General features: G+C 41.8%; 2 protein-coding genes across 2 annotated transcripts; one reads left to right on the top strand and one right to left on the bottom strand.

Moving 5' to 3' along the window:
- Positions 1-1,461: 1,461 nt before the first annotated feature.
- On the bottom strand, positions 1,462-13,975 carry LOC143848665 (phospho-2-dehydro-3-deoxyheptonate aldolase 1, chloroplastic-like). Its single transcript, XM_077357658.1, has 5 exons — positions 13,316-13,975; positions 12,451-12,728; positions 12,057-12,333; positions 11,697-11,942; positions 1,462-1,897 (listed from the first exon to the last, which is right to left on the bottom strand). Exons 1-5 carry the CDS (start codon positions 13,835-13,837, stop codon positions 1,634-1,636), a joined length of 1,587 nt encoding a protein of 528 aa, XP_077213773.1. The 5' UTR covers positions 13,838-13,975; the 3' UTR covers positions 1,462-1,633.
- On the top strand, positions 6,006-6,912 carry LOC143848666 (uncharacterized). Its single transcript, XM_077357659.1, has 2 exons — positions 6,006-6,733; positions 6,841-6,912. Exons 1-2 carry the CDS (start codon positions 6,100-6,102, stop codon positions 6,885-6,887), a joined length of 681 nt encoding a protein of 226 aa, XP_077213774.1. The 5' UTR covers positions 6,006-6,099; the 3' UTR covers positions 6,888-6,912.
- Positions 13,976-22,716: the final 8,741 nt, after the last annotated feature.

Here is a 22,716-nt window from a genome sequence, read left to right as displayed (position 1 = left end):
GCAAAATGGGTAGCGGGGCCTACTAATTTGGATGATCTAAACCATTCATTTTTTCGGTTCCATAGTAGATGTACACTCCAAAAATCTTCTCCATAAGATAACCTTTACCCTCTTATAAGCTATACAAATAGACGGCTCTCTAGAAACGATTATATGGAACCTCAACAAATCGAATGGTTAGGATCATTCGAAGAAGAAAGCTTTACAAATCGAATGTAAAGAGAGATGAGTGGACGTATGAGAGTTGCTTGTATAGGAGACAAAACACCTAATGAGCGTCCCTGTGTGTCCAGTTAAAAACTAATGAGATGTGAAAGGGGTTAGGTGGATAAAACACGACTGCTCCCACCAACTTTAATGCGCATATGCCATGCTTGTGTGTATATGCTCCTTGTAGCCATCATAGGGACCCTCAGATTTACCTACCCAAAAAAAAAGGGACCCGCATATTTCACCTGCAAATGAGCCCCAACTCCCAAGTCAGAGGGCTGAATGAATCTTGGCTTATTATACTTCGTTTCGCGATGTATACGCTTTCTCCACCATCAGGGTAGCCCAGCGCTTAAACCAGCAAGCAATTGCAAGCCAATCAGTGTCAGTGAGCGCATACACCGAATATTCAGGACCACGATATACTCAGTGAAAAACTGAAAACTGTCCTGGTGCATAGCCCGTATTCCCAATTATAGTGCATAGGCCATAAATCCATACACTTGAGCAGCTGGTGGGTCCCATTCTGCCAATAAACTCCAGCCATAAATCTATACACTTGAGCAGGTGATGCGTCCCACTCTGCCACCATGTGATATCATAATTAGACAGCTGTGAGTAGACATGGCAATAAGTGACCCCGACCCAAGTGACCCTGACCCGCAGGTCCACCCCGCCCGCCTGTAATGTATGGGTCCTTGTCAATAAGTTCGAAATTTGACCCGGTCCGTACAGGGTCACATGACCGAAACCGTCCATGTGACGTAACACAACTTAAATACTTTGTGCCCCAAAAATCATTGCCATAGGATGATCCTAGCCCTATGATCTGTAGACGTTTCCATAAATAATAATAAAACGCAATTCCTCCATAGATATGGCTAAGATCATCCTATGGAAATGATTCTTCGGGCACAACCTATTTACATTATGGCCCATCACATGGACGGTTTGGATCACCCTATTTTAGCATGGGAATAAAAAAGCAGAAAAAACTGGATGACCCGCGTACAGGTGGGGTCCGGGTTCACCAAATTGTGACCCGTCAAACTCCAGGTCATTTATGACCGGGCCCGTAAGACCCGGACCCATACAGGTTGTGTGAAACCCAGCCCGGCCCACCCATTTCTCAGGTCTAGCTGTGAGGAGTGCACACACCGGCTAAAGCGTGTACTGTGTTACTTACACTACAAATATTACATTTTTCAAACCATTCCAAACAAACCAAATACACAACCTTTCCTTCCCATGTGGAAAATTCAGTAACCTTTGTTTTATTCTCTCCATAAAGTTTCAAACCCATTTTGTTCATTCAAATATACACATAAATAAACCAAACAAAGATAAGATTATGTTACTAAATACTAAAGGGCATTAATTAAGAAAATAACACCATATGATCATCACCACCCTCTGTTTTACCTTAGAGCCCCAACGAGGTGGCGAGCTGCGTTCCGATCCTCCTCCTTCTGAGTCGTTCGGCTATTATAAAGGCGAGCTCAAGTGATTGGGAGGCATTGAGCCTCGGGTCACAATGGGTGTGGTATCGCGAGCCCAGGTCGTCAAAGGTCACAGTGCGGGACCCTCCGATGCACTCTGTCACATTCTGGCCAGTCATCTCGAGATGGACGCCTCCCGGGTGGCTCCCTTCTTGATCATGCACGTCAAAGAAGGCACGCACCTCGGCCTGGTGAGTAAATTATACCACACATTTATTAGAAATTAAAACAGATCTGATTTGAGAGATAATAAAGTGCTAGAGGGAACAGACAGAATCATAGAAGATTGAATCCAATCACGTAAAATCGTAGAAATTTTCTTCTAAAATCCAAGTTCAGGAATCTTTGGCTTGTTGGGCCATGTCCCAGATCGATCATAAAGTCAAGATTGATAGACAGTTGCAATGGTTTTTATTCTTAACTTCGGTGCAAAGATTTAAATTGATGGGTATGTGTAATGCGTCGACAGTTAAAATGGTTTATATACTATCTTAGTGTATAAACTGAATCAATTTGCCACTGAAAAAAAATTGTACTGAATCAATTTCCTTGCATATGTGCATTGTTTATACATGTTACATACTCTAGGGCCCTGCTTTGTTTTGGATTTTGAGAATCCATTTCAAATCCAAAACTGATTATTGGACTCAAAATTGCATTTAATTTTGAGTCCAATAACCAGTTTTGGACCCAAAATCAATCTCAAAATCCAAAACGAACAGGGCCTACATTATAGATCTCATGCAGTCCAAAACATAGCAAGTCAATGATGGAGATTCAGATCCTAACAAGGAGGGCTTGTTCTTCATTTACCATGCCAGAAAGGACATAATGGAAGAAGGGAAAAAAAGGCAGGAAATAAAATTAGCATATGGGTTACCTATGGAAAAGAAACAAATGATGGTAAATATAATTTGCATGGTTTTAAATTTCCACCATTTCCAACCTCACAGAAATGCATACCGAAACCAAAACACATACCAAGACCAAAACCGTAAGTGTATTAGTGGTATAGGTTGCATAATTATATTTATATGAATTGCATGTAAAATGTAGAATATTGATTATATATCAATATTTATATGAATTATAGTGAAATATGGTATGTACTGAAATGTGGTTGAAATGTGGTATGGTCGATGTTGTTAAACCATTATGGATGTCAGTCTTGCTTATGTGATGGTTTTTAAGCGTGCACTTATGCTTATTCTAGTATTTTCTGAAGTTTCATCCTAAAATTATATCACCCATTTGATGATATTGAGGGAATCCTCGTCAATGATAAGGTGATCAAGCAAGGCCTGGTCAACAAAGAGGATACCATAGAGAAGAGCCGCACGTCTGCCTCGTTGGAGTCTCTTGCCAATGGCCCCGGAGAAGGCCCACCTAATCTCTCGGGCTTAGACCCCAATGCCTGCCAGACCGGTCCAACCATGAAAATTCAACTTTCAAAATCCCACAGGAAGAGGGTCCCAATTGGGGCTAGGCCGCTCCTTCCTAGCTTGACAGGATCTCATCCCAGGATATATAAAAAAGAGATCATTGGATAGTCTCTGAACATATGGAGGTACGAAGCCCACTGGATCATCATAATAGAAAGAATTTACCTTTGAATGCCATGCCTGTTGCTATATACACCTTTAAAAACCGTTCCATTCCTTTCCTTCCAGACTAACCAAATTACAACAAAAGTGAGATTCCAAAAGGTTCTACACCTCTAGAAGACCATGAAGCGAATCCACAAGCCTCAAAACGATCTGTTATATGACCTAGAATGACCCAAGTAACAACGAAGAGACCAAAAAACAAAGTTCCAAATCTCTCGCGCGAACGCAAACTAAGCCAGGAGGTTGTCAATAGACTCGTCACCAACAATACACAGTGCAATGAGCCAATGATTAATAATGATTTTTTGTCAGATGATCTACAATGAGGATCTTTTCCACAAAAGTTGTCTAACATAAGGCCTTGATTTTCTGCGGAGCCTTGGAAACCCACACTTTCCTCGTGGAAGACGAGCAATCACCCTAAAGAGCCCAGAAAAATTCTCTTTCAAAGGTATGCATCCACAACATTCATCCATCCAAAATCTGATCTTTTTCTCCATTGCCACCTCTAAATCTAATCCCCTCCTAAAAATGATGCTTGTACTTCCTAATGTCATGCTAGATTGAAAATCTTTGTATTCTAATATTGTTCTTGGACTTCCAAGCCCAAAGTTGGACCCATGACTAGACTCGAACACCATCTTCCAAAGGTTATCTCTCTCCATCCTAAATTTTCACAATCATTTTCCGGAAGTGTCTTATTGATCAGTCTTAATCTTCTAAAACCCATACCCACTTCTTTAATTGGATTGAACTGTTAGGAAATAATCCTAACGGTGGATGTGGCTTTTGCAAGATCGATGGTCAAGATCATTTGGTTAGTTAATTGGTTTTGTGAAAAGTCATTAATGAAAAGACTTTATGTGAAAAGGTATGAACGTAAAGAGACGTTTGGGGAGAGGGATGGGCGTGATGAGGAGTCGCATCTCTTCCCACAAACGCTTATAAAAGGGAACTCTTGGGTCCTATTTGCACACAACAAATTCGTTTTGAATCTTTGAGAATCCACGCTTGAAGAGAAAGAAACCGGTCCCCATCACCGACGGTTGTGTAGCGAAGAGAAACTCAGAGAGAAAGAAAAACCCAATTCATGGCTTCCGGTATGATTTTTCTCATTTAAATTCAATCCATATTGTTTCTGTGATTTTCTCAATGTTTAATCGCCAAGATCTGTTGCCTCTTACATGTGGTATCAGAGCCACGGTTCTAGCGAGAAAAAGGCGAGAAAATATGATTAAAAAAATTTATTTATTTTTGGGAATTTTTGACATCGCCGGAAAACGGTTGCTCCGACCGGTGATTTTCCGGTATGGATGTGAAGTTCGTCGAGAGACGAGTCCAATGCAACAAACGGTGCCTAAATCCGATATCAAACGAACCCAGAAATTGAAATTGAAATTTGTTGTTTTTTTGGGATTTTCTGGAATTTGTAACTGCTGTTGGAGAAGATGATGAATAGTGATGGGCCGATGGGCCGCGCAGGCCCGTTAAGGATCCATCAAGGATCCGCGATTTTTGAAAGGCCCAGTTAACCGATAAGGCCCATAAAACCTGTCTGGGCCCAGCAGACCCAACCCAAATCGGCCCAGGGACCTTTTTTGGGCCATTTCTAGCATTTTTTGAGGTTTTGGGTCCGGCTAATATTGGTTCTAGGGGTTTGGAACCCTCCTGAACCCATTTTTGGAGTCAGTTTTTTCATATGAGCACTGTATTATATGGTTACAGTGTAAATTCAACAAAATTTGGTTTTATTTGTTTGATTTTGAGTCAAATTATTTTTGGGTTTTGGGCCGGGTAAATCCAGATTTAGGGGATTTCCACCCCTCTGAACCCAAATTTGATGTCTGTTTTTCATGGAACTTGAAAACGGGTTTTATGTACACATGTTTGTACACTTTGTTCATTATTTTAGTTGTGAATGAACAAAGAATTGTGATTCCGACTGGGAAACGGAATCGCTTAGGATTAGTGGTTTAAATAAAGAACAGTGTCGCATATAGTGACACATTATGAACTACAAAACCACTTTAAATTCCGTCCATTTGTCCAAGAGCAACACTCAGCCCAACGGATGACTGTTGCTTTGCACAAATATGCGGTGTGAGAGGGCTAGGCCTGGATAACTTGGTTTGGGGTTGCGCTTCTGCCCAACGGTGATGTGTACCTTAAGTATAGAGTTATTTGGCCCTAGTTAGTCTCATGGATGAGAGCCAAATGTGTGTCGTGGCACGGCCCAACGGACGACCCATGATGATACGCTGGTGTCTCCCTAGAATCACATTTATGTGTTTCTGTGATTCTAGGCAATCCAACTAACTTCCCTAAAGATAAATTGACTTAAAAATGGAGCCACTTGTGTATCGTGGCATGGCCCAACGGACATCCCACGGTGACACACCGGGTGCTCCATCAAGAACACACTTATGTATTTTGTGTTTCTGTTTACTTTAGTCATTTATTTTAAAGTTGGATTACATTAAATCGTGGATTTTACTGAATAAACTCCTTTTGTGGATTTAAATGGTGTCTTAGATAGTGAGCAAAATTGTAACTGTCTGTCTTTTTCGTCTACAGCATTGAACCCTAGTTCTATCTCTAGTTATTTGTCCGGGATCGAGGTTTTGAGTGGGACTAATTTTGGAAAATGGAAGGATCATATTCACATAGTCTTAGGTTGTTTGGACCTAGATTATGCACTTAGGAATGACAAACCTGAAGTGCCTTCTAATGAAAGTACTGCTGCGGATTTGGCTACCTATGAAAAATGGGAACGGTCAAATCGCATGAGCCTTATGATTATGAAAAGCACGATCTCTACCTCTATCCGAGGAGGCATTCCCGACTCAGAGGAAAATGAGGAATTTACTGCTAGCGAGTACCTACAGGCAGTAGAGGATCAGTTTAAGGGATCGTCTAAGGCTCTTGCCAGTACACTGATGATGAAGATGATCACTATGAAGTACAATGGTAGTAGTGGTGTGAGAGAGCACATTATGCGAATGAATGACATGGCCTCCCAGCTAAAGAAAATGAACATGGAGATCTCTGAGGGTTTCCTTGTTCATTTCATGATGACATCTCTTCCTGCGCAGTTTACTCTATTTAAAATTAATTACAATACGCAGAAAGAGAAGTGGGAAATGAGTGAACTCATAGCCATGTGTGTTCAAGAAGAAGAGAGGTTGAAGACCGAACAACCTGAAAGTGCTCATTACACCACAGAGGGAACATCGAAGGGTCACTTCAAGAAGAAAACCAAAGGAAAGGGCTTTGGGAAAGGCAAGAAGAAGGTAGCAAGTGGTTCGGCTCAGGGCTTGACCGGTGGGATGAAAAGTCGCATTAGGTGCCATTTCTGTAAGAAACTTGGTCACATAAAGAAAGAGTGCTCCAAGTATGAAGAGTGGCTGCATAAGAAAGGTAATAATTCAGTTTTTGTTTGTCATGAATCTTTCCTTGTAGATGCTCCTAGAAATACCTGGTGGATAGATACAGGTTCCACTTTTCACATTTCGAATTCCTTGCAGGGATTTCAAGAGAGACGGAGACTCAAGAAAGGGGAGCGAACCATTAAGATGGGAAATGGAGTAGAAGCAGACATCAAGGCTATTGGCACTTTTCGTCTTGTATTAGATAGTGGCTTCATTATGTATTTGGAAGACACATTTTATGTACCTGCCATGAGCAGAAACCTTATATCTGTATCCAAACTTGTTTCCTTTGGATTTGAATTTAAGTTTGGGAATAAAGGTTTTACATTACTCCATGATTCCAATGTTGTTGGTTCTGGTCCTCTTGTGGGCAATCTATATATGATTTATTTAGATAGCTCATTTGCACATTCTCTGTTATCCATGCATGTGAATGAGGAAATCAGTTACCGTGGCAATAAACGGGGTCGAGTTGATGAAAACTCTTCCAGTTTGTGGCATAAGCGTTTAGGCCACATTTCCATTAGTCGTATGGAAAGACTGGTGAAGGATGGAGTTCTTCCTCCTCTTGACTTTTCTGATTTCGGGATTTGTAGGCAGTGTCTTAAGGGTAAACAAACCAAAACTAGTAAGAAGGGCGCCACTAGGAGTACCGGCCTGTTAGAAGTTATTCATACTGATATATGTGGGCCATTTCTTACTCCTGCCCTAAGTGGCGAGAGATATTTCATTACCTTTATCGATGACTTTTCACGTTTTAGCTACGTCTATCTCATCAAAGAAAAGTCGGAAGCACTGGATACTTTTAAGATCTATAAGGCTGAGATTGAGTTACAACTTGACCGGAAGATTAAGGTTGTGAGGTCCGATAGAGGTGGGGAATACTATGGCAGATATTCCGATACGGGCCGCAGTCCAGGTGCGTTCGCACTTTACCTACAGGAGAACGGTATTGTCGCTCAGTACACGATGCCAGGTACACCTGAGCAAAATGGTGTTGCTGAGAGACGAAACCGTACTCTTATGGATATGGTGAGGAGCATGATTTGCAATTCACCATTGCCTGAGTCCTTGTGGGGAGAAGCATTGAAAACAGCCGTTCATATCCTAAACCGTGTACCGAGTAAAGCTGTGGCTAAGACCCCTTATGAGTTATATGGGCCGGTAAAAAGCCTAAGCTAGGATATTTGCATGTTTGGGGCTGTATGGCTGAAGCCAAAGTTTATAACCCCCAGTTGAGAAAGTTAGATGCTAGGACCATCTCTTGTTACTTCATAGGTTACCCTGAACGGTCTAAGGGTTATAGGTTCTATAGTTCTACTCATAGCACCCGGATTGTAGAGACAAGATACGCTGTATTCTTAGAGGATGGTGATCTCAGTGGGAGTTTTGTGCCTAGGTCACTTACTTTTGAGGAGAACCGGATATTTGTTCCAATACCGGTAATCCAAGAAAGAGTAGTGTCGATTCCTCCACCTGAGGATATTGATGCACCAGATGGCACATTGGAGGTTTCGCCCCACATTCCTGATGCTCCAGCAACGATTGTCGCTGAGCAATCTGTGCGTAGGTCACAGAGAGAGAGGAGGTCAGTCATCTCTGATGACTATGTTGTCTATCTAAACGAGTGTGACTACGACGGTGAAATGGATAATGATCCACTTTCATTTGGTCAGGCCATAAATAGCGACCGATCAGCTCAGTGGCTTGAAGCCATGAAGGATGAGTTGCTCTCGATGGAAAAGAACCGTGTCTGGGAACTTACCGAGTTACCTAAAGGGGTCAAGCCTGTAGGCTGTAAATGGGTCTTCAAGACCAAAAGAGACTCTAAGGGCGGTATTGAAAGATATAAGGCCAGACTAGTCGCTAAAGGGTTCACTCAAAAAGAAGGAATAGACTTTAAAGAGACTTTCTCTCCAGTATCAAGGAAAGACTCTTTGAGGATAGTCATGGCTTTGGTGACTCATTATAACTTAGAGTTACACCAGATGGATGTGAAGACTGCTTTTTTAAATGGTGATCTTCATGAAGATGTCTATATGATTCAGCCTGAAGGTTTTAAGGCTGAGAGCGAAGAGCACCTAAGCTGTAGGCTTAAAAAGTCCATTTACGGACTTAAGCAGGCTTCTAGGCAGTGGTATCTGAAATTTCATGAGGTAGTGTCTAGTTTTGGGTTCAAGGAAAATGTTGTAGATCAATGCATATATCTTAAGGTTAATGGGAGTCGATTCATCATCCTAGTGTTATATGTTGATGATATACTACTTGCCAGTAGTAACCTAGGCATGCTGAAAGAAACAAAACAATTCCTCTCAAGGAATTTTGATATGAAAGATCTTGGTGAAGCTTCCTATGTTATAGGAATAGAGATTCATCGAGATAGGACTCGAGGATTGCTGGGATTGTCTCAGAAGACCTATATAGAAAAAGTCCTTAAGAGATTCAGCATGGAGAGGTGCTCCCCTAGTCTTGCCCCTATAGTTAAGGGTGATGTATTCAGTCAGTTACAATGTCCCAGGAACGCACTGGAACGGGATGAGATGAGACATATTCCTTATGCTTCCGCTGTTGGTAGTCTCATGTATGCTCAGGTCTGTACCCGTCCAGATATTTCATTTGCAGTTGGCATGCTTGGTAGATACCAAAGTGACCCAGGTCTGGATCACTGGAAGGCAGCCAAAAAGGTTATGCGTTACCTGCGAGGGACTTCAGATTACATGCTCACATTTAGGAGATCAGATAGCCTTGAGGTGATTGGCTATTCTGATTCCGACTTCGCTGGTTGTCGGGACACCCATCGGTCCACTTCTGGTTATATTTTTATGCTTTCAGGAGGACCTATTTCTTGGAGAAGCGTCAAGCAGAGAATGACGTCTTCATCCACTATGGAGGCAGAGTTTATTTCATGTTCGGAGGCTTCGGCTCATGCCTTATGGCTGCGAAATTTTCTTTCAGGGTTTAATTTGATTGATTCTATTGAGAGGCCGCTGAAACTTCTCTGTGATAATTCCGCTGCAGTTTTCTTTTCCAAGAACAACAAGTCTGGAGACGGCTCGAAGCATATAGATCTAAAGTATCTTGTTCTAAGGGAAAGAGTTCAGAATCAGCATGTATCTGTGGAATACATAAGCACCGCACTTATGTTGGCGGATCCCTTCACTAAAGGCTTGTCACCAAAGCTCTTCAGAGAGCATGTAGCGCGCATGGGATTGGTTGACACTTTTGATAGCCTATGATAGTGGGAGTCTGCATTTGGTATTGAGATACACTGTTGTGATCACATTATATTTTATGATTCTGATATATATTATGATTATTTTCTACCGCTCCATTTCGTGCACATTTTGTAAATGGATTGTTAATAAGAGGTAGAATGTGTCTGTATGACTGTTTTGGACCATGTTTACATCTTATGCATGTATACTTTTACATTCATGTTAGTAAGAATTACTAATAATATAATCATGGGGTAGGCTATTGGGTAGAGTTGGTGACCCAATGGTTACATGGTTTATTGTTGGTAGTTTTGCTAAACGGAATGTTGGGTTTATTATCTAACTAATTTAAAGTTATGATCCTTATGTTTGGCTCAAAGATCTTGCTAGCCAAGTGGGAGAATGTTAGGAAATAATCCTAACGGTGGATGTGGCTTTTGCAAGATCGATGGTCAAGATCATTTGGTTAGTTAATTGGTTTTGTGAAAAGTCATTAATGAAAAGACTTTATGTGAAAAGGTATGAACGTAAAGAGACGTTTGGGGAGAGGGATGGGCGTGATGAGGAGTCGCATCTCTTCCCACAAACGCTTATAAAAGGGAACTCTTGGGTCCTATTTGCACACAACAAATTCGTTTTGAATCTTTGAGAATCCACGCTTGAAGAGAAAGAAACCGGTCCCCATCACCGACGGTTGTGTAGCGAAGAGAAACTCAGAGAGAAAGAAAAACCCAATTCATGGCTTCCGGTATGATTTTTCTCATTTAAATTCAATCCATATTGTTTCTGTGATTTTCTCAATGTTTAATCGCCAAGATCTGTTGCCTCTTACATGAACACCTCATCCTGAAGAACTAAGTGGTACTTCATGGTTGCCTCATTGCCGTTCCATAGAAAGTTTCTTTGAAGTTATTTGATTCTCTCAATCACTGACCGAAGGCATTGAAAGAACAATGTGTAATAGATGTGGAGATTATCAAGCACAACCTTGCTGAGGGTGATTCTACTCCCAAGAGAGAGCATCCTTTTCTTCCAAGGAGAAAGTCTCTTTTCTACTCTCTCAATCACTGGATCTCAGAGACTTTTTGTCAGCATGCTACACACAAAATATGTGTTAGGATGCCGGTTCATGGAAGGTACCTTTTGATTGATATGATATTTTATTCTTGTAAGCTCGGAATTTGAAGGAATATAGAGTAGACCAGCCTATCTTCTCCTCATAGTTTGGGTAATGTTAAATATTGTTTTTTTTTTTTAATTAACGATTATATTGCATGAAACAACAAAGTCGGTACAGGGGACAAGACGTCCCGCAGAATGAGAATGTCGGTACATGCAAGAAACAAGGAAAAAAAAAAACCCCTACTAAAGGGTATTTTTACCTTTAACATTGGTATTTTTCTAACTTAAGTTATACTTAATTGTATTGGGGTATATTTGAGTTTCATTATATCTGACAGTCGGCATGTACACTTGTTGGACTTACATATATACATTGAAATTCAGTGTATAGTTTTGAGATCGTAGAGACAACTTATACATCAAATTTTAGTGAATAGTTCCAAATCTAATTGAATGGAAAGTTCCTGCCATTCCCCACATGCTCAATGAAGAGATTTATCTATGCATTAAAACTCGATGCTCAGTATCATATAAGGAGAAGTGAAGAACCTAGAAAAATCAAGGGAAGGATATAATTAAGCAACAGAAGAGGAAGAGAGAGATAGTTTAATATACCCTAATGGCGTCGAAAGGGCGTGTTTTGAGTCCACAAGGTGCCTTGATGGTGTTTCCATGCATAGGATCACTGACCCAGGTGACAATTTGGTCAGCTCGGCGAACCGCCCTTATCAGATGAGGAAGCTTTACTCTCATGTTCTCTGCTCCCATTCTCGTAATCACTGTAATTCTTCCTGGCTTGTTCCGGGGATTCAAAATCTCAATCAGCTTCACTAACTGGTCCGGATCCATCTTATCGCTAACCTGCAGAATCAAACAAACCCCAACTTATCGATCCCATTCTATCAAAATAAATCAATTCAATTCAATTCCATTATCCCACAACACACTAAACAAAAATTGCATATCTAAATATACCTTGATTCCGAGTGGGTTTGCCACTCCTCTTAGGAACTCAACGTGAGCACCATCTAGCTGCCGAGTCCGTTCTCCGACCCAGAGCATGTGTGCAGAGCAATCATAGTAAAGCCCGGATGTCGAATCCTCCCTTGTAAGTGCCTGTTCATACGGCAACAGTAAGCACTCGTGCGATGTCCAGAATTCGGTTGTTGTCATTATCGGGTGATCAACTGTGAGCCCAGCTGCCGCCATGAAACCCAACGCCTCATCAACTCGGTGAGCCAGCTCTCTATACCTGTTTTTTCCAATCAGCCCAACAAGAAGACAAACATCACAAACCAATTCAGAAATGACCCAATGAGTAGAACTGGGTCGACTCAGAATGAGTCATTGAGTTAAGAAAAAATTATACCTGTCGCCCTGTTCGCTGTGCTCAGTGAAATCGAGATTCCACTGGGTGACTCGCTGCATAGCAGCATAACCACCGGTGGCGAAGGCTCTGAGAAGGTTCAGTGTTGCCGCGGACTGGCAATAAGCACGGATCATCCGTTGCGGGTCGGGAATTCTCGACTTCTCTTCAAAGGCATCCCCATTGACATTGTCACCGCGGTAACTCGGGAGCTTAACCCCGTTCTTCTCCTCGAAATGATCCGATCTGGGTTTCGCAAATTGACCCGCCATTCTTCCTACCTACAGAGAAAAATCCCAATTTCAATCATAAGGATGGTTGTCAAATAAGATCCTGCAATTTAATTTTATTCTCAAACGGACTGCATGGTTTAAAGGCAGAAATAGTTCAGTTTCGGCCGCCACAGAAACAAAATCCACATTGAATCGGATTTTTACGAGATCTCACCGAAATTTTGTTTTTACGCTTATTGACAAGATTTCCACCTAAATTTTAAATATTTCCATTGAAATTTTAGAGAAACTGGAATATTTCCATGAAATTTAAGAGATTTCGGGCGAAATTTCCACCGAAACTGAAATATTTCGATTTCCATGACCGCGAAAACATAAATTTAGAACTAATTGTATTCTTTCTAAGACTATTATAATCAGTATTTGCAGATAATCATATCTAACTACAAAACCAATTGCATGCAAGATTAAATGCAAATAATTTCTAGATTTTGGAGGTATCCAAAGAGGCCATTAAACATCACTGTGTATCAGTCACATACAGAAAAGAGAATATTAAAAAAAGGGAAATTCCACAATTGGCAATGACATTGACATTGATATTGACACACCAAATTAGGGTTTGTATACAGTACCTTGACGACGGGCATCTGACCGCCAAACATAAGAACAACACCCATCTGAAGCAGGATCCGAAAAGTATCCCTAATGTTATTTGCATTGAATTCCTTGAAGCTCTCCGCACAATCTCCGCCTTGTAAAAGGAAGGCTTTGCCTATGGCTGCATCGGCTATCCGATCTTCGAGATGGCGGGCCTCGCCGGCAAAGACGATCGGAGGAAAGTCTTCGAGGGTTCGGAGAACGGATTCGAGTTCTTGTTCGTTTGGGTATTCTGGGAGTTGTAGGGCTTTTTTAGATATCCAACTATCGATAGTCCATTTGGTGGGGATTGTGGTGGTGCTGGTGCTGGTGGTGGGTTTGGGGGTGATGACTACTGGGGTTTTTGCGGGCTCGGCGGCGTGGACGGCTGAGATTGGTTTGATGGGTTTGGTGGGGATGAGAGGGAGAGAGGGTTGGTGGGTTTTGGAGGGGAAAGTTGATTGGGTTTGGAGGAGAGATTTGGAGAGAGATGCAGAACTGTTTGCTCTTAGAGCCATTTTGATTCTACTTTTATTTTTCTCTGTTTTAGTTTTAGAAAAACAGAGGAGAAGAGAGATTTCTGAGGAGGGGTTAGGAAGGGGATGATTTAAAGGGAATATAGGAGGGGTTTGGTGGGAAAGAGGAGGTAGTTGAGAAGGAGGTGGAAACTGTGAGAGAGAGAGGGGTGTTTTTAAAATAATGTTGGGGTGGAGATATCAAAAAGTCTTGGTCTGTTTACCTAACGAGGGTCAGAGTCAGACAACTCTGACCTAAGCAAGAATCGCTCGGCTCGGCTCTGAGCTGAGTAAGTCAATTTTTAAGCCACTCCTTAAAAAAAGCTACTCAGTACCGACTACCGAGTAATGGTTTTAAATTTCTACCGAAATCCGAAATTTCGGGTTTCGGGTTTCGGTGGAGACCGAAACCGAAATGGCACATACCCGAAACGTTTCATTATTTTGTACGAATTTTTGAAATTTCGACCTTTTCGAAATTTTGGGCGAAAGTTTAGGGATTTCGACCAATTTTTTTTTATTTTTTAATTATTTTATAATTACAAGGATTTTGGTAGTGAATAAAATATTATTTTTATTAGTCAGTCGGTTTTCGACCGAAATTTTGAAATTTCTATCAAAATTAGGATTTTGGTGGGGTCCGAAACCAAAATTTAAAACCTTGGAACTACCAACTTAGTCAAATCGTTTTACTTGTGTAGAAATAGAAATATAAAATCAGATGGGAAGAAACAAATGAAAATAAGAATGCATTGGAAAATGGGAATGAGATATTTGCCCCTTTTCTTAACTGGGACAGCCTCCTCCAGTGCTAAAAGAGTAGTCACAACTCATAAATACACTAGAAGGGGCAGTCCCAAGTAAATAAAAGGGGCTAATATATATCACTTCCCATCATAAAACATTAAGGGTCCATTTGGATGCAAAGAAGATTTTTAATTTGGATCCAATCAAATTCTTGGATTTCCAATTCAACAACTGAGAGTGAAAAAAATCAAATTTCCAAATAAGCTGTGCAAATAAGAAATTGGAAATCCACAGATCTGGGAGTTTCCTTCACCCTCTCTGCTCCTCAACCTCTCCCCTCCATAGGAAGTACCTCCTTCCCTCTCTCTCTCTCTCCCCCCCTCAATATGAGCTGCCGGATCTATTCATTCTGTATTCAAAACTCAATTCCAAATCCAAATACAATATTTGAGGTATCCAAACGGGCCCTAACATAAAGTCGATGCATCTATTGAAATAAGATTAGGCTACTGAAATTAGCACTACGATGTATTAATAATTGGGACTTACTAGGGACCTTTGCAGAAGGCATTTCACGGACCGGCTGTTGCATGAGAGAGCAGCCACATAGGTTCAATTATCAACAGATTTTGTCTTAGTTCATTTAATTCATCCTATGTGGGAGATCTCTCATGCAATAGTCGGTCGCTGCGATGGTCTCAAGCAAAACCCTTAATAATTTGCATAAACTCAGCTTGTCTTTTCTTTTTCTATTGACTAGTGAGACCTCTTGGCGAATCATAATATCTATTGATAGCTGTTTAAATAATAAAAGGCAAGATCTGTTAGTGCAATTATCAAAACATGGTTGTGCTGATATCATTTCCCTAAAATTAATAGGCACGGAACTACAAAAAATAAAGATAAACATCTCAGCCAGTGTAGAAAGGTTGTGCTCCAAAAAATGAGGGCCCTCGGATGATCTTAATCACTTTTTATGTTTGAGGGACTCACATTGGATTAAAAATAAATAGCTTAGATCGAGTTTTTATACCGGCACGATTCTGTACGCATTTTCTTAACAAAATATAATGAGGTCCACTCCATTCGATGATCCAACCCATTAATGATTTTGGCCCTAATGTAAATAAGCTCTGCCAAGAAAATCATCTGCATAGGATGATCATAACCCTCCAATCTTTGAATGAAAATTATTTTCGGGGTCTGTTTACGTTAGGGCCCAACAAATGAATGGTCTGGATCATCGAATAGAGTGGGCCTGTTGTACCTGTAAAAAGAATGACAAAGAATACGTGCACTAGGTTTGCACCAGATAAAAGCCGATATGGTGGGAAATCTGGCGTTGGCCCAGTTTCGTAGGAGAGAACAACCACCTCATATGAATAAAATGAGAAAGACAAAATGAGAATTGCTAGTGTCCACGGCAGAAGGCATTTCGGGGAGCATCTGTTGCATGAGAGAGCAGCCAAATAGGATCAGATTTTGTCTTATTCATTTAATTCATCTGAGGTGGTTGTTCTCTCATGCAACAGAGAAATGCCTTCTTCAATGGACGCTAGCAAATCGCAGATAAAATATAGCCTGTGTGGCCGTTCTTCCCTGCAAAAGTGAGCCGTAAAATGGCTTTCCGCGAAATTGCCTAGCAAATCCTCCTGTAATAATAACCTAGAATAAAGTACAGAACCGGGTGGAGCCATTGAAAGCCGAGAGGGAGTCGGTGTTATTTAGCTTATGGCTGGCTGCCGCCACATTTGGACCGGTCCAATTCTAACTAACCCCAACGCGACAACAAAAAGGGGTATTCTTTTTCGATTAGGCGAAAAAGCTGGATCTAACTCCCACTCGGGTCTCCCTCATTCACCTACTTTTCTTCCCTCTCAAACCTGATATGTTAGAGGCCAACTATTATTTACGGAATTGCAAAAAATTCCTAATAGGCCTGATATTGCTAAGTGCTAACATTACCGAACACGGTGTCAGTGGATTCACTTATTAAGATTAAGAAAAAATTAAAAGTTAAGCACTTGGAAGATCAAATCTAATGCACATGAAGATAATTAAAGAGATAGAACTTGGTAGATAGAATCTAATTTAATTTTTTTTACCAAAGATTTAAGTTGCTAGTTAAACATGATAAATTATAATGTGCAGTCCAAAAATACAATGGGCCCATTTTTTGGGTGATCTAAACCATTCATTTGTTGGACCCCAGCTTAGATAGGGCTTGCCCATAAAATCAACTCCATGATCCTAACTCACTGATCTGTGGAGGTTTTTATATTGTGCTGTCTATTTTATACCTCTGCGAATTGGACGGTTAATATACAATGTGTGTAATAATTACAAGGAATTTGCTATCGTCTATCGCAAAAGGCATTTCGTAGATGAGCTGTTGCATGTGAGACCAGCCACCTCGTGGATGAAGACAATATTTGCTGAAAGGTGAGCCTGTGTGGAGGGGTGGAGGCAGTGATTTCCACCTGGGGGACTATTGGTCATTGGGAAAGCCGCAATGGGGGTCAGAGGGGTTTTCCCTCTGTCCCTGTGCGTGGTTGGTCTCACATGCAACAGTCCATCCGCGAAATGCCTTCTGACGCTGGCAAATCCCTAATTATAAATGTATAATTGAATAAATTGAATATTGGAGGGAAGTTATGTTAATAGGTAATTTTGTTATTTTGAAAAATGTTAAAAAGAGAAAACTAGCAATCGTCTATTTTAGGGTGTTTTACGGAATAATACGCAATTCTTAAGGACGTTTTAGCATTTAGTTTGCTAGGGATGGACTAATCGGCCTTTCTTCACTCTGCACTTTTCTAATTCTAATTGGCTGCCCAACGAGTATTTATATGATTTTTTCGTAAGGTAAGCAGGGATCGAATATCCCACCTCAAGGTCAAAGACACAGTCTTTATCAATTGAGCTAGAGGCTCCCCAGAGTTTTTATATGATGCATCTGATCTGGGTATCATGTGGTTTAAAAAAAAAAATACAAAGAGGCTCACCTTGTTCAAATATATAAACCATTTGTTTGTTGTGCCCCAAAAATCATCACCATAGGGTGATGTAATCATCTGATCTGTAGAAGGATGGCATATTATAGAAACTTCTATAAATCGGGGCGTTGAGATCAGCCTCTAGTGATTTTTTTTGGGGTCCAACCTACTTACGTTGGGCCCAATAAATGAGTGGTTTGGATATTCCGATGAGATGGGCCTCACTATTATTTAATACGTTCAGCTAAGTGCCGACATAATATAAAAACTGGAGAGCTTTGAACCTTGAAGTCTTCAACATCTCTAGTCAATATGCATACGTTGGACATTATTTATGACAAGTTCAAGAGAATTCTATGAAGTTAGGCTCATGGTTTAAAATTTCGGTCTCGGTACCGGTTTCAGACCTTGAAATTTCAAAATTTCAACAGAAATTTTGAAATTTCGATCGAAATCTGGTACAATACCCTAAACCAATATTTTATTAAATATTAAATTTCGGTGAAATATTAAATTAATATTAAAAAAAAAAACAGATTTTTTGGGTCAAATCTTGGAAAAACTGAAATTTCGGCCAAAATAAATGACCGTTTCGGTTTTTATCGATTTCGGTGTCGGTCTCCACCGAAATCCGAAATTTCGGATTATGGTCGAAATTTAAAACCATGGTTAGGATTATACAGTTGACTTCCGAGTATAGTACAAACAAGAGTATTCTAAACAATTCTTTCAACTTCCTCTTTTTTGGTTCTACAATGGTGTGCTGAATGGATCGGCTGTCAATGGGTTGGCCCTATTCGCTAATCATTGGCTAAAAAAAGTGCCCAAGTTTGGCCCGCCTGATCCCAAGGTAGGCCCAAATTCTACATGTTAGCACCCTTATCTATAAATAATGAAGTTTAGCAGTATTAAAGGCACCCAAATAAATTTTATGCAGTTCACCCAATAGGTCTCAGTGTTCGTCAATCGGATCTTAAAAATTGCTTTGATCGAATGATTCTAACCACTTGATTGTGATATGTTATGTATATTTTCTTATGTTGTATGTGAGGTTAGTTAGTGCATAGTAGTTGGTATGTGTTTTAGTGTAATGGCCACTAGTTGTGTGGCTAATGTGTTTAGGGTAGTGGGAGTTAGTTACTTGTGATGTGTCTTGTTAGTGGGTAAGTGTGCTTGTGATGTGGCACTCCCTCTTTCTTGTATTTATATAGTAGCAATTCAATGAAAAGATGAGGAGAAGATAATTTTACAGCAAATGAAACTTTGTTGGAGAGTCATGGTTCCCGAGTGGCACACATCACATCCAACTTTTTCTGCTTATTGCGTCTCTTTTTCTACTTGCATTAAATATACCTTGAAATCTGCCAAAGAATGTAAATCATTTCATGTTAACGTCGACGTTGTGAATGTAAGCGTAAATACAACAATAACCTTTGCTGTTGAGGCGGGAATCGACGGATACAAAGTAAGGTGCGTTTGGAATAATGTGATGGGTGCGATCGGAATGTATATAGGTGCGTTTGGAATATTTTATTTTATACAGCAATAATTTTCCCCATAATTTCCATATCTTGATGCATTTTCTTAGTAGGTTTTTCGATAATTTTTCTATAGAAGTACCTTCTTTTGATATTTTTCTGTAATTTCTCTAATTTACAACATTTTGCTCGTAATTTTTCTTTAAAACTTAAGTACTTACCAGCGATTATTATTGCTGCCCACCTTTGGATTATTATTGCTAGCCACCTTCGAAGAAAAGTACTTCCGCACATCCTTCGCACATAGTTTGCAGTTTGCACCATGGTCAATGAATAAGACAAATCTCCCAAAAGTCAACCTTAATGGCTATCATCACATGATCATATGCTATTGCAAAGGATGAGCGAGAAGTAGCCTTTGGCGAAGGACACTAGCAAATCTCTATTAAAACAACAATAAGAAAAATAGAAGTAAATTGTTAACGTCGATGTTAATGTCGACGTTAACTTTGACGTAACTGATCACTTATGGCTATAGTAAGTGATTTGTGCATGATTAGTCGCGACTGATCAGTTCCGTCGAAGGTCACTAGCAAATCTCTATTAAAACAACAATAAGAAAAATAGACGTAAATTGTTAACGTCGACGTTAACTTCGACGTAATTGATCACTTATGGCTATAGTAAGTGATTTGGCATGATTAGCCGTGACTGATCAGTTCCGTCGAAGTTAACGCCGACATTAACTTCGACATTAACGTTGACGTTGACAATTTACTTCTATTTTTCTTATTGTTGTCAGGGTTGCCTTATATTTTTCTTCTTGTAGCAGAGAAGGGAGAAATGGAATTGTAATTTAGGGATACCCACTAGCATAAAAATTAAAAATTTTGTGAAACTGATTTTTTTTATACATCATTGGGCTTATATACGGAGAAAGGAGAAGATACTGGCTACGACGACGTTGATAAATGAACCTTTCGGAAAAATATCTGAACCCCACTTAATTCTAAACGACCCTAATTCCTACTCGTAGATTAATCGTTCAACGTTGTAGATTAAGTCTTTCTTTCTTTTATCAAGTTCGAAGGCGTGGGCCTCGAGATCAAAAAATATTAATCAGATTTCTTTAATGCACTCGCACCCATGCATTTTCCGATTTCACCCATCTGCATTCCAGTCGCACCATACGTTGTAGCCGTCGACTTCCGCCTCTACGACAAAGATTATTCATGATTTCTATTTTGCAGATGTCGATAAGGTATATTTAATGCACGTAGAAAACACATACGTTATTAGCAGGAAAAAGGTTGATTGTGATGTGTACAACTTGCAGAACAAGGAAGGGCAAAATGGTCTATATTTGGTCTGGCACATGTCTTTTTGCCGTGTCAAGGCTTAAAGTTGAAAACTCACCGCCTGTCGAAGTTCAGAAAATAAGCTAGCCTTCTTTGGTGTTTTTCTCGAATTCTATGAAGTTAGGATTATACAGTTGACTTCCAAGTATAGTACAAGCAAGAGTGTTAGGTCTAAAATTGGTAACAGGTTATGGTAGGGCCGGAAAGGCTGATCTGGACCTGAAGGGCTGATCTGGACCTTAAGGACTGATCTGGGCCGAAGGACGGCTGATCTGGGCCTGAAGGACTGATCTGGACCTGAAGGGCTGATCTGGGCCTGAAGGACTGATCTGGGCCTGAAGGGCTCATCTGGGCCTGAAGGACTGATCTGTGCCTGAAAGGCTGATCTGGACCTGAAGGACTCATCTGGACCTGAAGGACTCATCTGGACCTGAAGGGCTGATCTGGGCCTGAAGGACTGATCTGGACCTGAAGGGCTGATCTGGGCCTGAAGGACTCATCTGGGCCTGAAGGGCTGATCTGGGCCTGAAGGACTGATCTGGGCCTGAAGGACTGATCTGGGCCTGAAGGACTCATCTGGGCCTGAAGGGCTGATCTGGACCTGAAGGGCTCATCTGACCTGAAGGACTCATCTGGGCCTGAAGGGCTGATCTGGGCCTGAAGGGCTGATCTGGACCTGAAGGGCTCATCTGGACCTGAAGGACTCATCTGGGCCTGAAGGGCTGATCTGGGCCTGAAGGACTCATCTGGACCTGAAGGGCTGATCTGGACCTGAAGGGCTCATCTGGACCTGAAGGACTCATCTGGGCCTGAAGGGCTGATCTGGACCTGAAGGACTCATCTGGACCTGAAGGGCTGATCTGGGCCTGAAGGACTCATCTGGGCCTGAAGGGCTGATCTGGACCTGAAGGGCTGATCTGGGCCTGAAGGGCTGATGGAGTCCTGCGCTGTTAGGGCCTGACAAGAAGACAAAGGGTCAGAAGACCAGCCCGGAGTGGTGCTCCGGACGGGCGCTTCGACACTTAAGTAAGTATGAGCAGGAGTGCAGAGCAATTCCGAACTGAGGAGCTTAGGATTTTGGATTTCAGATCTTAGAACCCTCACCTTAGCACAAGTGAAGGCTATTTATAGCGATTCTGAGCCACCTGTCCAGGACAGGTGGTAACACCTGACTGGAGCAGGTTTCATGCCTAGTAAGGGCAGGTGGAAGTCCCTGATTGGTCCAGGCAGCATACCTAGCAGGGGACAGGTGTGGGCTTTGCAGTGGTCCCTGTGAGGGTCACGTGTCAACAGCCGATTGGTTGCATATTTTGGACCCCATCAGTTGCCCCCTGGTTCTTCGAGCCATGAGAGTGGCTGGGAGAAGCAAAGAGAGGGTTAAAAACAGCATCTGGCCGGCCTTAAGGCCTCTGGGCAGCTCAGGCCGGCCTCAGACTGGGCCTGAAGAAACTGCGGCCGGACAGGGGGCCTCCGGGCGCTCTGGTCTGGCCTTGAAGTTTGGCCTGAAGGAGCACGACCGGATAGGAGCCTCTGAGCTATCCAGTACGGCCAAATTTTGGAACAGAAGTCTGGCCGGCCAAGCCCTTCTGGGCGGCCTGAAAGGGCAGAAATTGCGCTGGAGGTTTGTCCGTCTACGCCTTCTGGGCGGCTCGGCCGGGCAGAATCTGCACTGGAGGTCTGTCCGTCGAATCCTTCTGGTCGGCTCGAGCCCTTCTGGGCGGCTCGGCCGGGCAGACTTTTTGTCTTCTTCAGATGACCAGATTTTCTGGTCGGCCTGAGATGACCTCATTTTCTGGTCGGCCCGAGCCCTTCTGGGTGGCTCGGCCGGGCAGACTTTTGGCGTCTTCTTCAGATGACCAGATTTTCTGGTCGGCCTGAGATGACCTAATTTTCTGGTCGGCCCGAGCCCTTCTGGGCGGCTCGGCCGAGCAGAATTTTGTCTTCTTCAGCGAACGCGTCATATCCTGTCCGGCTAAGCCTTCTGGGCGGCTCGGCCGGGCAGGTCTTTTGTCTTCTAGCGAATGCGCCATATCCTGTCCGGACAGCCGGACAGGTCTTTTGTCTTTTAGAGCTTTTGTCGTCTAGCGAATGCGCCATATCCTGTCCGGACAGCCGGACAGGTCTTTTGTCTTCTAGCGCTTTTGTCGTCTAGCGAATGCGCCATATCCTGTCCGGACAGCCGGACAGGCTTTTTGTCTTCTTCAGATGACCAGATTTTCTGGTCGGCCTGAGATGACCTAATTTTCTGGTCGGCCCGAGCCCTTCTGGGCGGCTCGGCCGGGCAGACTTTTGGCGTCTTCTTC

Source organism: Tasmannia lanceolata, unplaced genomic scaffold (assembly GCF_043159265.1).
Source record: "Tasmannia lanceolata isolate RefF3 unplaced genomic scaffold, GAP_Taslan_0.1 ptg000016l, whole genome shotgun sequence".
Lineage (NCBI taxonomy): Eukaryota > Viridiplantae > Streptophyta > Magnoliopsida > Canellales > Winteraceae > Tasmannia > Tasmannia lanceolata.
This window is presented reverse-complemented; position numbering and strand designations above follow the sequence as displayed.

What these genes read in the sequence shown, in the direction of transcription:
- LOC143848666 (XM_077357659.1), top strand. Translation starts at nt 6,100, where the DNA reads ATGAGCCTTATGATTATGAAAAGCACGATCTCTACCTCTATCCGAGGA. An exon ending in AGAGTGGCTGCATAAGAAAG is followed by an intron (nt 6,734 to 6,840) that starts GTAATAATTCAG and finishes AATTCCTTGCAG; the next exon opens with GGATTTCAAGAGAGACGGAG.
- LOC143848665 (XM_077357658.1), bottom strand. Translation starts at nt 13,837, where the DNA reads ATGGCTCTAAGAGCAAACAGTTCTGCATCTCTCTCCAAATCTCTCCTC. An exon ending in CACAGCGAACAGGGCGACAG is followed by an intron (nt 12,334 to 12,450) that starts GTATAATTTTTT and finishes TGGAAAAAACAG; the next exon opens with GTATAGAGAGCTGGCTCACC. An exon ending in GCCCTTTCGACGCCATTAGG is followed by an intron (nt 1,898 to 11,696) that starts GTATATTAAACT and finishes TTTACTCACCAG; the next exon opens with GCCGAGGTGCGTGCCTTCTT.